The sequence below is a fragment of the Mesoplodon densirostris genome, chromosome 4 (assembly GCF_025265405.1).
Source record: "Mesoplodon densirostris isolate mMesDen1 chromosome 4, mMesDen1 primary haplotype, whole genome shotgun sequence".
NCBI lineage: Eukaryota > Metazoa > Chordata > Mammalia > Artiodactyla > Ziphiidae > Mesoplodon > Mesoplodon densirostris.
In genome coordinates this window covers 153,888,625-153,904,063 of record NC_082664.1, presented here as the reverse complement: position 1 = coordinate 153,904,063, position 15,439 = coordinate 153,888,625, and the positions used below count along the sequence as shown (strand labels likewise).

The 15,439-nt window shown below is 40.0% G+C and overlaps 1 protein-coding gene across 10 annotated transcripts in view; it reads left to right on the top strand.

Annotated features, from left to right (window-relative positions):
• Nucleotides 1-15,439, top strand: part of TJP1 (tight junction protein 1) — a 119,934-nt gene that overhangs the window by 51,823 nt on the left and 52,672 nt on the right. For 5 of the 10 annotated variants that reach the window (XR_009531814.1, XM_060097516.1, XM_060097514.1 and 2 more), the window contains exons 3-6: nucleotides 221-282; nucleotides 1,098-1,222; nucleotides 1,901-2,003; nucleotides 11,866-12,142. Coding sequence is in view for 9 of the 10 variants with exons in the window: in XM_060097516.1 (XP_059953499.1) it covers nucleotides 221-282; nucleotides 1,098-1,222; nucleotides 1,901-2,003; nucleotides 11,866-12,142 (567 nt within the window). In the remaining variant the exon portion in view is untranslated. The remainder of the gene's footprint in view (nucleotides 1-220; nucleotides 283-1,097; nucleotides 1,223-1,900; nucleotides 2,004-11,865; nucleotides 12,143-15,439) is intronic. The other 5 variants (XM_060097519.1, XM_060097517.1, XM_060097515.1 and 2 more) reach the window with 1 other exon arrangement.

The window sequence follows — 15,439 nt, the reverse complement described above, 5'->3', positions numbered from 1 at the left end:
CGAACATATGCCTTCTTCTCTCCATCAGGCCTGACCGGGGTGTTGACCTTAGCCACGTCAATGTCATAGAGCTTCTTCACAGCCTGTTTAATTTGATGCTTGTTGGCCTTGACATCCACAGTGAACACCAGTGTGTTGTTGTCTTCTATTTTCTTCATGGCTGACTCGGTGGTGAGGGGAAACTTGATGATGGCATAGTGGTCAAGCTTGTTTCTCCTAGGGGCGCTCTTCCGAGGATATGTGGGCTGCCTCCTGAGCTGCAGTGTTTTGGGCCATCGGAAGGTGGGTGACGTCCAGATCTTCTTTTTTTTGTGGCTGTGTACGCCTTTCAGCACTGCTTTCTTGGCCTTCAAAGCCTTTGCTTTGGCTTCGGCTTTGGGAGGGGCAGGGGCTTCCTTCTTCGCCTTTGGCGCCATCTTCGTGAAAAAAGCGAGATTAGGTAATTTTTAAATAACTTGGTAGTATTTTGATTTTTTTGTGTGCTGGGCTGTCCTTAGTCACTGTGGTAAAGATTTTCAGCTCATTTAGAAGTATATAATTAATTATGATTTTGTTTAATTAAAAATATAAGTAATTTAAAAATGCTTGATGTGATTAATGTATACTTTCTATTGTATGCAGTGTGCATAAGACATTATAGTGTATTACTTCAGTAGAGATTTTTAGGGTAAGTGAAGGAAGTTGATTTTCACAGCTGTTGATATTTTATTATATAAAATGGCACCCGGTTTATATGCTTATTAAATCTGTCATTCTACAAATCAGTTGCCAGTGTTTGTGATGATCACAGGGGGGCACTGCCAATTCCCTCAGGAACCCTTCTGATAAGCAAAAATGAATTCAGGATTTCAGTGTTCAGAATTTTAAAATGTGTTTTAGTTCTTAAAGAACATTCATGTAATTGACAGTTTTCAATATTCTGTTATGCCCAGCATTAAATTTATTAAAGCCTGCATTCCCATACCAGGATAGGTCATTCTGATGTGTTTCCATACAAGTGAGTGAGCATTTTGTAATAGGATTGTAATTTTTATATTTGAACTTTTTTAGATTGTAGAGTATGACATCATAACATTTTACTATAATTATTACTTTAGGCTCCTGGATTTGGATTTGGAATTGCAATATCTGGTGGAAGAGATAATCCTCATTTCCAGAGTGGGGAAACCTCGATAGTGATTTCAGATGTGCTTAAAGGAGGACCTGCAGAAGGGCAGCTGCAGTAAGCATGTTTCCTACCCTCAGCCACTGTCATGCCATGCTAGTGATTTTTCTAAATTAATATACGTTTATGCTTATCTCTGTCATATATGGAAAGCTAGTATCACTTAACTTCAATAGAAGGTCACTGTAAAAAATAAAGATAGTGAAAAGAAAACTTGTTACTCAGTTTGGGGTAGAATCTAGCCTTCAGGAGCCTCTCACCCTGAGTCTTAGCGTTTTTGTTCAACAAGAAGATTAGCAAGATAAAAGAGAGGCAAAAGATACACTAGCAAAAAAATGAGATTATGAGTAGAGGACTGAAAGAAAATTGGAAGGAGAAAGACTTTATCTTTAAAGAAGGAATAACTTTTTCCAGCCTTATGACTTATTATCATTGAATGCCTGTAACTGTACCACCAGAAGTCATTTTGTGTATTGTGGTACCTGTTCAGTCCTTTTGGGAAACATTGTGTTAATAGTTAAAAAATTAATGACCTGTGGTTAGTTACAAGTGCTAAACATTTTTTGTGGGGGATTTGAAATTAAATAGCTGGACATTATTTTATCATTGATCTGAAGACAGATTAATTAGCCCATAATTAGAATATCTTTTAAAGATCCTATCTTGAAAATATCTTTATAAACTTATTTGTATGGTTTCATCTAACATATTATTTTGGTCACTTTTTTTCCTTAGGGAAAATGACCGAGTCGCGATGGTTAATGGCGTTTCGATGGATAATGTTGAACATGCTTTTGCTGTTCAGCAACTAAGGAAAAGTGGAAAAAATGCAAAAATTGTAAGTGTTTTTTACCTTTAATTTTATAAAGATACCAACTTTACTGTTGGTATGTTTTTGGTGTTTGAATTCATTCTTCCCATTTAAGAAAATAAAATCTGGAACAGTAGTTCTAAAGTTAGTTGTTTACAAGTAAGAATGTTTCTTTCTTCTAATACTGGTGGTATGTTTTGTCACTGGTGTGTATTTTCTCAAAGCTCAGATACCAGGATTTTTTTTTGATTGAAAAAGAAAGGAAGGAGCTCCTGGTTGAATGGTTACCTCTTTATGGCTTAATGCTTCCTTTTTAAAAAAATACTTAAATTAGACTGAATCTTGGCGTATAGTCAGTTTAAAGTATTTTCTGTTATGGGTTTTGTTCAGTGGACAAATTTTATGTTGTCCCTTGAACACATATATTGTTGCTACTTTTTTACTGTGATATAGTTTGAGGAAAGAGAGAGTGGTAAGGGTTTATTTTTTTGGTTGTTCTGTGAGTTTTGTTTTTTTTTCGTTTTTTTGTTTTTAGAGTTCATATGTTTTTTTAGTATATTGCTAGACTCTTCTGTTTCATTTAAAACTAGGCACATGTAGCAGAGAATGGATTTAATGTTAAAGTCTTACGTAAAATTATATCTACATAGGGACTTCCCTGGTGGTCCAGCGATTAGTACTCTGCTTCCACTGCAGGGATCACAGGTTTGATCCCTGGTCGGGGAACTAGGATCCCACATGCCACGAGGCCAAAAAAAAAAAAATTATATCTATCGATGCATAGAGGAGCACATTAACCACTTTGCTGCCCCTGTTTCTGCCTTATCTAAACTCTGAAAGGACTAATTAAGGTACTGCTTGAGGCGTTAGCTCAGGTGTGTAGAGTAGGAGGAAGAGGCTGGCGGCTACATGGTTTGTCCTGCCTTGTCCACTGAGAACCTTTCTACTTTGCAGCAGACAGTCAGAGCCACAGTGGACCCAACAGAAAGGAGAGGGCTGGAGTGAGGAGGCCTGCGTGGTGTTTTGACCTCTGGGAGCTATGATGAGAGCCAGAAGGGGTATTTCCTGAGACTGTACACCCACAGTTGGAGGCCCTCTCACCTTTTGTAGGCTGCTGTGCCGTATGGCTCATCTCCGCACCAGTGTCCTTGCTGGTTAAGTGAGTTTTCTCATGTGGCAGTAGACCCAGAGTTTAGTTACTGCATTCCAGATGACAGCCATCTTCTACTGTGCATGTGTTTTCACAGCTTCTTGTTGTAACCGTATTTTTACATCTGGAACTCTAGTGTTGTTTTAAATTGCAGTTCGTGTACAGACTGGCTAGTTGATGGTACAATTTTTAAACAGTTTTTATAATATGAGATTGTAGCATTTACAGAAGCAAATTGCTGATTTTTATATTTGTTGGTTTTTATAAATTGAATAAGTGTTCTTCATATGAGTCACTGCATATTCCAAGGTGAGCACCTTAGGTAAATTGGATTTTTCTCCCTGTGTCTGAGGTTGTGAGCTTCTCCATAGCTCCAGCTTCATTCTTTGGAATATTGAACTGTTGTGTTTTTCCATGCAAAATGTTTAGTACACATGCCCCACATCAATAATACAACCAAGAAAGTTGTACTCCTACACTTCAGACTTTTCTAACCATAGAAATTATTTTGTAAGAAACAGTCCAAAACCTGTTATGTATTTGAAATAGCACATGTAAGAAGGATGAGTTTTTCTCTCACTGTGCTTCGCTACATCATTTGGAAAGGTGGAACTCAGGAAGATTGGGCAAGTAGTTTGCTCTTCAGGGAGAAGCTGTAGGAGGGTTGGGTGGAAGCGTGTTCAGTCAGCAGAGGGTAGCTGTTCATTCCTGCATCTGAAGAGAGTGGGTTACGTCATCAACATACGCTAAGTTTTCATCATTGAGAATAAAACCATAGTGTCTTAGAATGTGGCCTTTCATTGTAGGATGTCTTTCTTAACTCATCTCCTGCCATAACCAGAACCTCAGGTCACTATATATGGTTTTTTTTCCCCCCAGTTCTGAGTAGCCAGCTCCTTCCCTCCCCCGCCCTGGGCTCTTATATTTTGATGGTTCTTAGTTTATATCTTTCCATAAACTAAGACCCCTTGGGCATTAGGCTCAATAAGTTTCTTTTCTGTTGAATTAAAATGTTAGAACTCCTTTGATAATATAACTACCATAAATGTGCTTAATTTTGTTTAACAGTAGGTGAAGAGAAGATAGTAAAAGATTGTTTATAACATAGTGAACATGTGTAATTTTTACTAAAATTCTGAACATACTAAAAAAGCATTATGAAGCGAATGGGCGAAAACACCTTCCTAGAGATAAACTCTGAGCACTTTAGTATTTACCCACATGGCTGCATAGCATTTCAGTGTGTGTGCACACTTCCTCAACGCATTCACTGATGGGCATTTCAATGTCCAATTTCCGCAAGTATTTTTTTAAAAATTAAGATTATTTTTAAATAATCTTATTAAAATTATTGCTGATGCAGGGAACGCGGGTTCGTGCCCCGATCTGGGAGGATCCCACATGCTGCAGGGCGGCTGGGCCCGTGAGCCATGGCCGCTGGGCCTGTGCGTCCGGAGCCTGTGCTCCGCGGCGGGAGAGGCCACAGTAGTGAGAGGCCCACATACCGCAAAAAAAAAAAAAAAAAAAATTAAGATTATTTTAGAATAATCTTATTAGAATTATTTTTAATAAGATTATTTTTTAAATAATCTTTGTTATTTTAAAAATAATAAATATTATCATTTCTATCTACTTGTTCAGTTACTTATTAAGAATAACTTCTTAGGAGTAGCTTTTTAGAGTCAGATGGCGTGAATGACTGTTGATACATGGATTGCCAGTTTGCCCATTAGAAAACCAATAAGGTACTGGGAGGGTCCAGTTTCATCAACACTTACATCTCTGCCAAACTGATGGACTAAACATAGTATTTCAAATGAGGTATTTTAAATTACAAGTGGGTTTGATCTTCACCTGGGGTGTATACTTCCCGTTATGTTTCTTTGCCTGTTCCTGTCTTTATGTTGATGACTGTCACACTAGTGTTGTGTGTATTAAGATGATTAGCCTTTTGTGGTATACACTGCATATATTGTTTTCCCACTTTCTTTGTGAGTGTGTGTAAGTTGTTGACGGTGTGTTTTTGGTTTGTTTTTATATCATTTTATTTCATCATCATGGGAATGTTTTCATTTTTATCCTGTCATATCTGTCAGACTTGCACTTGATTGGCTCTGCCTTTGGTGTCAGGCCTACAAAAGTCTTTACCTTACCAGAGTTATAAAACATATATCTTATATTTTATTCTAGTACTTACATAATTTCATTGTTTTGTTTTATATTTGAATGCTTAATTCAGCTGACCTGTTTTGAAGTAGGTATTTTTTCCCAAAATTTTTGCTTCACAATTTTCAGTGTTAAAATCAAGTACGATTACCAAGCCTGAGTGGGTTTATAGTACTTAACTCATAATATAAATGGGGAATCATAGCAGGATTGGATATTTTTCGATGAGTTAAACACTTAGTACGTGCAAATACTTCATTACAGGTACAGTTAATGACCTGGCCAGGACCTTCTCCTCAGGGAACTTGAATTTCAGTAGGCTCGATGGGTACACACATTCACAGCCATCACGTGATGCACATCATCTGAGATGGAGGGTGCTTCAGGTGCAGATTTCAGACAGGTGGCGCTCGCTCTCTTAGGGGAATGACGGGGAAAGCTTTGAGGACTCAACTGGTTATTTTGTTTATACCTTACTAGGGAGCGATTGAAGATCGAAGTGCTAACACAAAGAATTGCTTCTAATACAACATGTTGGAGATGGAAATAGAGGTGAGAGTAAGACTCAGGGAGGCAGTGAGGGGTGCTTTACAGTAAATGCTGCCCGAGAAGGGCCTCAGCCATGGGGCACCAAGAGTAGCAAGGCAGGCAGCCTTTTCTCCATTCATAACAGGGCCTTGGCTGCCTGTCCTTTCCACATGCTGGCCTCTTGCTCCTTGTTGACCTTTAGCTTCGATGTTGTTGCCTCAGAGAGGCCTTCTTTGATCACTCTTGGTGGTAAGAAGCTGCGGTATTAAGTGTGGAGCAGCCCTTTGAAGAAAGTGAGTCACAAAAGGAAGAGAAAAGGTGATAGCTTGGAAATGAGTAGCGAGACGGGAATTGAAAATGAATTTGCAGATTAGTAGGAAGAGGACAGACTGGAGGTAAAGAGGGAGAGATTATAGTCATTGGTACCTGGCTTGGGGGTGTGGTGGTAATTGATGAGGAAAGGTCTTGGAGGTGGGGAGGGATGAGAATAAGCCCCTCTGAAAGGGTGTCGTTCATGCAGGAAGAGGATCGAATTGTCTGAGACCAGGAAGGAAGACCAAATAAATGAGACACTGAAAGCATGTGGGAGTGGGGATGTGGCACTGATCTCTATAAATCAGGCCTAGTGACTGGCATCTCGGAGAACAGTTTCGGGATACCTGTGTTAGCAAATTCCATGGAATTTGAGGCAACAAGAGGTAGATGAAAGGATTGCTGAATAAATGAAAGAATTCTTTCAAGTAAAATGAATTTATAGAGGAGAGCCTAATCAGCCGGTGTGGGGATGCAGCCATCTGAAGGGGAAGATAATACAGGACAGGGTTCGTCCTGGCACAGGACCGACGGGTCAGGAGAAAGTAACTTCCCCCCAGTTTTACTGAGGTTCAGTTGACATATGGCACTGTGTAAGTTTAAGGTGTGCAGCATGATGTTTTGACTTCATGAAATGATGACATCAATCATCTCATATAGATACAAAATTAAAGAAATGGAAAAAAAATTTTTTTCCTTGTGATGAGAACTCTTAGGATTTACTCTCAGCAACTTTAATTACATTTATCTTGTTGAACATTATGTCCTTAGTACTTATTTATCTTATGAAGGGAAGTCTGCACTTTAAAAAAAATTAATTAATTATTTTATTTTTGCCTGCATTGGGTCTTTGTTGCTGCGTGTGGGCTTTCTCTAGTTGTGGGGACTACTCTTCCTTGTGGTGCGCGGGCTTCTCATTGTGGTGGCATCACTTGTTGCGGAGCACAGGCTCTAGGCATGCAGGCTTCAGTAGTTGTGGCTCGCGGGCTCTAGAGTTCAGGCTCAGTAGTTGTGGCACACGGGCTTAGTTGCTCCGCGGCATGTGGGATCTTCCCAGACCAGGGATCAAACCCGTGTCCCCTGCCTTGACAGGCGGATTCTCAACCACTGTGCCACCAGGGAACCCCTAATTTGTACTTTTTGATTGCCCTCATCCAATCCCCCCACCCCCTGTCACCTTTGTAGCCACAAATCTGACCTCTTTTTCTATAAATTTGTTTGTTTTTCAAGTATAATTGACCTATAACACTGTTAGTTCCTGTTATACAACATGGTGATTCTATATTTCTCTACATTTCAAAATGGTCACCAGGATAAGTCCAGTTATGATATGTCACCATACAAAGATACTAGGTAGTTACTATGTTTCCTGTACCATACATTTCATACCCATGACTCATTTATTTTGCAACTGGAAGTTTGTTTGATCTGTCTCACCTGTTCCTTTCCCTTTGGCAGCCACCTGTTCTCTGTTCTGTAACTCCATTTCTGTTTTGTTATGTTTGTTCATTTGTTGTTTAGATTCCACATATAAGTGAAATCATACAGTAGTTGTCTTTCTCTGTCTGACTTATTTCACTTAGTGTAATACCCTCCAGGTCCATCTGTGTTGTTGCAGATGGCAAGATGTTATTCTTTTTCATGGCTGAGTAGTATTTGTGTGTGTGTGTGTGTGTGTGTGTGTATCACATCTTCTTTATCCAATCATCTGTTGATGGGCACTTGCTTTGCTTCCATATCTTGGATATCATATATAATGCTGCAGTAAACAGAGGCATGCAAATGTCTTTTCCTTTTCCTTTCTTCCCTCCCCTCGCCTCCCCTCCTTTTTTTTTTTTTTTTTGGCCTCGTGGCATGCAGGATCTTAGTTCCCCGAGCAGGGATTGCACCCATGCCCCCTGCAGTGGAAGTGCGGAGTCCTAACCACTGGACCACCAGGGGATTCCCATAAATGTCTTTTCTAATTAGTGTTTTTATTTTCTCTGGGTGAATAGGAGTGGAATTTGCTGGATCATATGGTAGTTCTATTTTTAATTTTTTGAGGAGTCTCCATACTGTTTTGTGTAGTGGCTGCACTAATTTACATTCCCACCAACAGAGCATGAGTGTTCCCTTTTCTCCTTTTCTCCACATCCTTGTCAGTGCTTGTTATTTGTTTTCTTTTTCATGATTGCCACTCTGACAGGTGGGAGGTGATATCTCATTGTGGTTTTGATTTGCATTTCACTGATGATTAGTGATATTGAGCATCTTTTCATGTGCCCGTTGGCCATCTGTATGTCTTCTTTGGAAAAATGTCTATTCAGATCCTCTGCCCAGTTTTTAATTGAGTCGTTTGTTTATTTTTTGACATTGAGTTGTGTAAGTTCTTTGTATATTTTGGATATTAATCCCTTGTGGGTCATATCATTTGCAAACATCTTCTCCCGTTTCATCGGTGGCCTTTTTGTTTTGTTGATAGTTAACTTCACTGTGTAAAAGCTTTTTTAGTTGGATGTAGTCCTGTTTATTTGTGCTTTTGTTTCTCTTGCCTGAGGAGGCATATCCAAAAAATATTTTTAAGACTGATGTCAAATAGTGTACTGCCTGTGTTTTCTTCTAGGAGTTTTATGGTTTCAGGGCTTATATTTAAATCTTGTATCCATTTTGAATTTATTTTTGTGCATGATATGAGAGAATAGTCCATTATGATTCTTCTGTATGTAATTGTCCTGTTTTCCCAGCACCATTTATTGAAGAGGCTGTTTTTTTCCCCATTGTACATTCTTGCCTCCTTTGTCAGAGATTAATTGCCCATGTAAGTGTGGATTCATCTTCTGGGCCTTCTGTTCCATTCCATTGATTTATGTGTCTGGTTTTGTGCTAGTACCATGCTGTTTGATGACTGTAACCATATAGTATAGTTTGAAATCTGGGTGCATGATGCCTCCAGCTTTGTTCTTCACTCTCAAGATTGTTTGTTCGGTTTTTGCTATTTGGGGTCTTTTGTGTTTCCATATAAATTTTAGAATTACTTGTTCTAGTTCTGTAAAAAATGCCATTGGCATTTTGATAGGGATTGCATTGGATATTTAGACTGCTTTGGATAGTATGATCATTTTAGCAATATTAATTCTTCCAGTCCATGAACTTGGTATATCTTTACATCTGTTCCCGTTGTCTTCAGTTTCTTGCATTGGTGTCTTTATATTTCCAAGTATAGGTGTTTTACCTCCTTAGTTAGATTTATTCCCAGGGATTTTATTTTTTGATGCGACTTGTAAATGGGATTGTTTTCTTAATTTCTCTTTCTGATAGTTTGTCGTTAGTGTGTAGAAATACAACAGATTTCTTTGTATTAATTTTGTATCCTACAGCTTTGCCGAATTTATTGATGAGCTCTAGCAGTTTATTCATGATGCCTTTAGGATTTTCTATAGAGTATCATGTCATCCTCAAACAGTAACAGTTGTACTTCTTCCTTTCCAATTTGGATTCCTTTTCTTTTTCTTGTCTGATTGCTGGGGCTAGGACTTCCAACACTAAGTACAATAAAAGAGCGACAGTGGGCATCCTTGTCTTGTTCCTGATCTTAGAGAAATTGCTCTCAGCTTTATACCATTGAGCCCACCATGTTAGCTGTGGGCTTATATATGACCTTTTTTATGTTGAGGTATGTTCCCTCTATATGCACTTCGTTGAGAGTTTTTTTAATCATATGTAGATGTTGAGTTTTATTAAAAGCTTTTTCAACATTTATTGAGACGATCATAAAATTTTTCTTACTCCGTTTGTTAATGTGGTATATATCACATCGCTTTGTGGATATTGAACCATCCTTACATCCATGGGATAAATCCCACTTGATCATGGTGTATGATCCTTTTAATGTATTGTTGAATTCAGTTTGCTAATATTTTGTTGAGTAATTTTGCATCTATGTTTATTATTGATATTGGCCTGTAATTTTCTTCTCTGTGTGATATCTTTGTCTGGTTTTGCTATCAGGGTGATGCTGGCCTCATAGAATGAGTTCAGAAGTACTCCTTCCTCTGCAATGTTTTGGAAGAGTTTCAGAAGGATACATGTTAACTCTTCTGTAAATGTTTGGTAGAATTCACTTGTGAAGCCATATGGTCTTGGACTTCTGTTTGTTGGGAGTTTTTAAATTATTGATTCAGTTTAATTACTGGTAATTGGTCTGTTAATATTTTCTATTTCTTCCTGGTTCAGTCTTGGGAGGTTGTACATTTCTAGGAATTTGTCCATTTCTTCTAGGTTGTCCATTTTATTTGTGTATAATTGTTCACAGTAATCTCTTGTGATCTTTTGTATTTCCGTGCTGTCAGTTGTAACTTTTCCTTTTTATTTCTGATATTATTGATTTGGGCCCTGTCTCTCTAGTGCTGGCCCACTGGTGGGTAGAACTGGGTGGCTGGTTCTGCGGCCAGGGGTCCTAGTGTAAGCTTGCTGGTGAGCAGGCTGGTTTCAGACATCACTGGCTGCAGGGTTCGGGGTGTTCCAAAGCTTGTGTAGGCCTACTGGTGAGTGGGGCTGGATCCCAGAGTGGCTGGCTGATGGGTCCAAGGTGTTTCGGAGCTGGTATCGGCCTACTGGTGGACAGGGTCAGGGTCCTATGTGTCCCAGGGCTAGTGCCCAGGGTAGGCAGGCTGGTCCTGGAGTCTCTGGCTGCAGGGCCCTGGGGGTCCAGGGGCTGGTGCTGGCCTACTGGGGTGGGCTGGGTCCTGACTTAGCAGGTAACAGGGCTGTGGTATCCCGGGGCTAGAGAAAATCATTTAAATATCGAAGCATGACAACTCATCAAACTTGGGAGGAAGGCAGTTGAAACCAGGAGGGAATTGATGGACTAGGAGAATAGGAGGGCATGGAGGAGTCAGACATAAGATGGACGTGGAGAAGTTTCAGTAGATCAGGGTGTCAGAAGTAGAAGACAAGGAGTGTTACTCAAGAAGATCTTGCAGATCTCTGATGAGATCAAATGTATACTGGTGTGAGAAGACAGAGTGCAGTCCAGGGATTAAGAGGCCACTCAGTCAGAAGGCAGTGCAAATAGATCTTGATCTTACAGAAAGTAAAGGAAATAAGTGGACAGGGAAAATTGAACCAGTATCAGAGTCAATTGAGGAAAGAAAGCCAGAGGAAGGAATTTATACATAGACCGTAAATTACAAATTTTGGAGAGAGAGAAACTAAAAGTTTGTATTGGTAGAGTATCATGGAGTTATTAGCGCCAATACAACACTAAGTGTTAGTGTGGAAGTACAATAAATTTTTCTCTTAGAGTTCCAGTAGGACAGTTGTGGGCCTTGATACTCACGGATTCTGAAATTTTTAAGGAATCAAGTTGGGCCTGCAAGTTTGCTCTGGTTTGGTAACAACTACAGTATATTTGATTGTATTAGAGTACAGTGCTCCCTCCTTTATTCAAACCACCAGTAATTATTAGTTTTCCTGTAAGCTTGTAATTATTACACATAGAAGGTCTTCTGAATTAATTAAGAACTTTATTAGGCCCTCTATTCCAAATTTGCTTCTTAACCAGATCTGTTTACAGGAGAGCAGAAAAGATAACCAATATAGAAAAGTATTCCTTAGTAATTTGTTATATTTGTGTATTATATCTCTTATCCATAATTAGTATGAGACCAGAAAAATGTGATTTTCCTCTCTTAAGAACTGAAAGTACATATATGAAAATCAATCAGCTCATATTGTAATCTTTCTTATTTGTAGACCATTCGAAGGAAAAAGAAAGTTCAGATACCAGTAAGTCGTCCTGATCCTGAACCAGTATCTGAGAATGAAGAAGATAGCTATGATGAGGAAGTACACGACCGGAGAAGTGGCCGTGGGGGCCTGGTTAACAGGAGGAGTGAGAAGAGCTGGGCCAGGGATAGAAGTGCAAGTCGAGAGAGGAGTCTGTCTCCACGATCTGATAGGCGATCTGTGGCTTCCAGTCAACCTGCCAGACCCACCAAAGTCACACTGGTGAAATCCCGGAAAAACGAAGGTATTTTCTACCAACTCGTTTATCATTTTCACATGAAAATTTTAAGACTAATTTTAAGGAGAAGTAAATTTGCCATCACTTTATATCTTTGCTTTGTTGTCTTCTGTTATCTTCATTTTTGTGTCCTGTTGCTTTAAATCAAATCCTGTGATGTCAGGCTTCAGGGGTCATCTGTTTCCTCTTCTTGAATCATTTTGTTGTAGCAGATAGTACTTCACATAAACTGTCCAGTAGTTGGATTTTGGATTACTTCTTGTGAGTAGAGTAGGCTAATACAAGAAATGTCACACCATCACCAAGTTGCAATTCAGTGTTTTACTTAGCTGTCAGGATCAGTAGTACCTACATCTGGGTAGAAATCACTGGATTCGGAGGGAGGGCAGGCTGCCTTTTCTAAATGGAGAGTTGGAGGGAGAGGAGCCCCCACAGGATATTGCTCTAAAAGCAAAGGACTTGTTTGTCAAAAAATTTTGAAACTGAAGCCTAGCTGCCTCCCCTCAGGTAATCACATTTGATACACATGAGTCTGATTGTGGCTTCTTGCTGCCGTGGGTGTGTCTTTCCCATGCAGGAAAGCATTGATGACTGATCATTTTGATAAAAAGGTGTAAGAGTATTTGAAGGCTGGCTCTGATCCGCTTTACTGAAACCTGACATGTCTCCTGGTTATTGCTCCCCACTGCCCTCATCCATAACCGACTTCTCAGTCAGACTGTGTTCAGAGCTGTTTCTCCTTGTTCACCACCCACACTCTTCAGCCCTCTCTCTCTGGTATCTGCTTCCAGAACAGGTCGTACTGAATCCCTTAGAAATTTCTAGTCTTTCTCTTACTTGCCTTTTCAGTACCATTTCACATAGTTAACCACTCCCTATTTTTTTTTTGAATTTTATTTTATTTATTTTTTATACAGCAGGTTCTTATTAGTTATCTATTTTATACATATTAGTGTATATATGTCAATCGCAATCTCCCCGTTCATCCCATGCCCCCCCACTTTTCCCCCCTTGGTGTCCATACGTTTGTTCTCTACATCTGTGTCTCAATTTCTGCCCTGCAAACTGGTTCATCTGTACCATTTTTCTAAGTTCCACATATATGTGTTAATATACGATATTTGTTTTTCTCTTTCTGACTTACTTCACTCTGTATGACAGTCTCTAGATCCAACCATGTCTCTACAAATGGCCCAGTTTCGTTTCTTTTTATGGCTGAGTAATATTCCATTGTATATATGTACCACATCCATTCATCTGTTGATGGGCATTTAGGTTGCTTCCATGACCTGGCTATTGTAAATACTGCTGCAGTGAACATTGGGGTGCATGTGTCTTTTTGAATTATGGTTTTCTCTGGGTATATGCCCAGTAGTGGGATTGCTGGGTCATACGGTAATTCTATTTTAGTTTTTTAAGGAATGTCCATACTCTTCTCCATAGTGACTGTATCAATTTACATTCCCACCAACAGTGCAAGAGGGTTCCCTTTTCTCCACACCCTCTCCAGCATTTGTTGCTTGTAGATTTTCTGATGATGCCCATTCTAACTGGTGTGAGGTGACACCTCATTGTAGTTTTGATTTGCATTTCTCTAATAATTAACCACTCCCTATTTTTTGAAATAATGTTTTCTCTTGGCTCCTGTAATGCTGTGGGTTTCAAGGGTTCCTCCCTCTTTCTTTTCTGTATCCTTGGCAAGCTCATTGTCCTCATCCTACCTTTCAGTGTTCTGTGGATTTCTGTTCTAGAATCTCTTTTCTACTTCATATAACATCTTTAGGAAATCTCATGTCTCTCAGTGTCTTGGGCTGCTCATGATGGCACAGCGCCTTCCCTAGGTCCAGTGTGTGCACCCTGGTGCCCCAGCTGACTCATAGGCATGTTCACTTAGGTGTTCGTCTGCATCCCTCAGATGCAGCACATCTCCCTCCTGAAATGTTTCTTATGAAATATCCCATTTCACATATTCCTGTCTACCTGGTCTCTCAAGCCAGCCGGGGCCAGCATGGTGTAGTTTTCCATGACATCTTTTTCCCCCTGCTTTCCTATGCCCGGTTAACACCTTCTAACTTCCTAAACACCACACTTTACTGTCCTACTCCTCCTTTCTCCACCACCACCACCCTCATCCAAGCTACCAGCATCTTTTTTTTCCCTTCCATCTTTATTGAGGTGTAATTGACATTGTATATTAATATGTAAAGTTGTATTACTTAAGGTGTACAGTGTGATGGTTTGAGGTATGTATACGCTAGGAAATGATCAACCACAATGAAGTTAATCAACACATCGTTACTTTTTCCTTTTTTGTGTTGTGGGGCACGGGGGGTGAGGAGCACCACACCACTGTCTATTAAAGTGACTCACCCAGCCTCATGATCCAGTTTCTGGATCTCCCTGGTCCATTCTGTGGAGTGCTCCACATGGTTACAGGGTCCTCTGGGATGCTTCTCTGTCTGACTCTTGCCCTACACTTATGACTTCATCAAACCTGCCTTGTCCTCCCTTCATACCTTCTGATGCACTTGTTTTTAACCATTCTGTCTCTACTAGTGCGCACATGCACGCACAGACGCGCACACACACACACACACACACACACACACACCCCACCCAACCTCATTTCTCAGGTTTATATTCTTTTTTCTTTCTCTCTCTTTTTTTTTAACCCCACATTTGTTTATTTATTTATTTTTGCTGTGTTGGGTCTTCATTTCTGTGCGAGGGCTTTCTCTAGTTGTGGCAAGCGGGGGCCACCCTTCATCGCGGTGCGCGGGCCTCTCACTATCGCGGCCTCTCTTGTTGCGGAGCACAGGCTCCAGACGTGCAGGCTCAGTAGTTGTGGCTCCCGGGCCTAGTTGCTCCGCGGCATGTGGGATCCTTCCAGACCAGGGCTCGAACCTGTGTCCCCTGCATTGGCAGGTGGATTCTCAACTATTGCGCCACCCGGGAAGTCCATTTCTCAGGTTTAGTGTTAGTATTTCTTAGGTAGAGTTTCAGCTTTAGCATTTGTTTCTCAGGGAGGCCTTCTCTGACCCCCACTAGGCACAGAATCATGTATTGCTCCATCCGAGCTCTTCATCACACTGGTAATTGTGGTAACGTCTTTTTCCCTACTGACTAGGGAAGCTGCTAGAGTGCAGGGACTATCTCAGTTGCTGGTTTTTATCTCTAGAGCCTACCACCTAGTTAATATTTACTAAGGAAATACTTAGAATAAATGAATACATTAATATACAAGGAATATTTTAGAGTCATCTCTGTATTTTGGTCATTTGTAATTTTTAAATCTTAAATAAG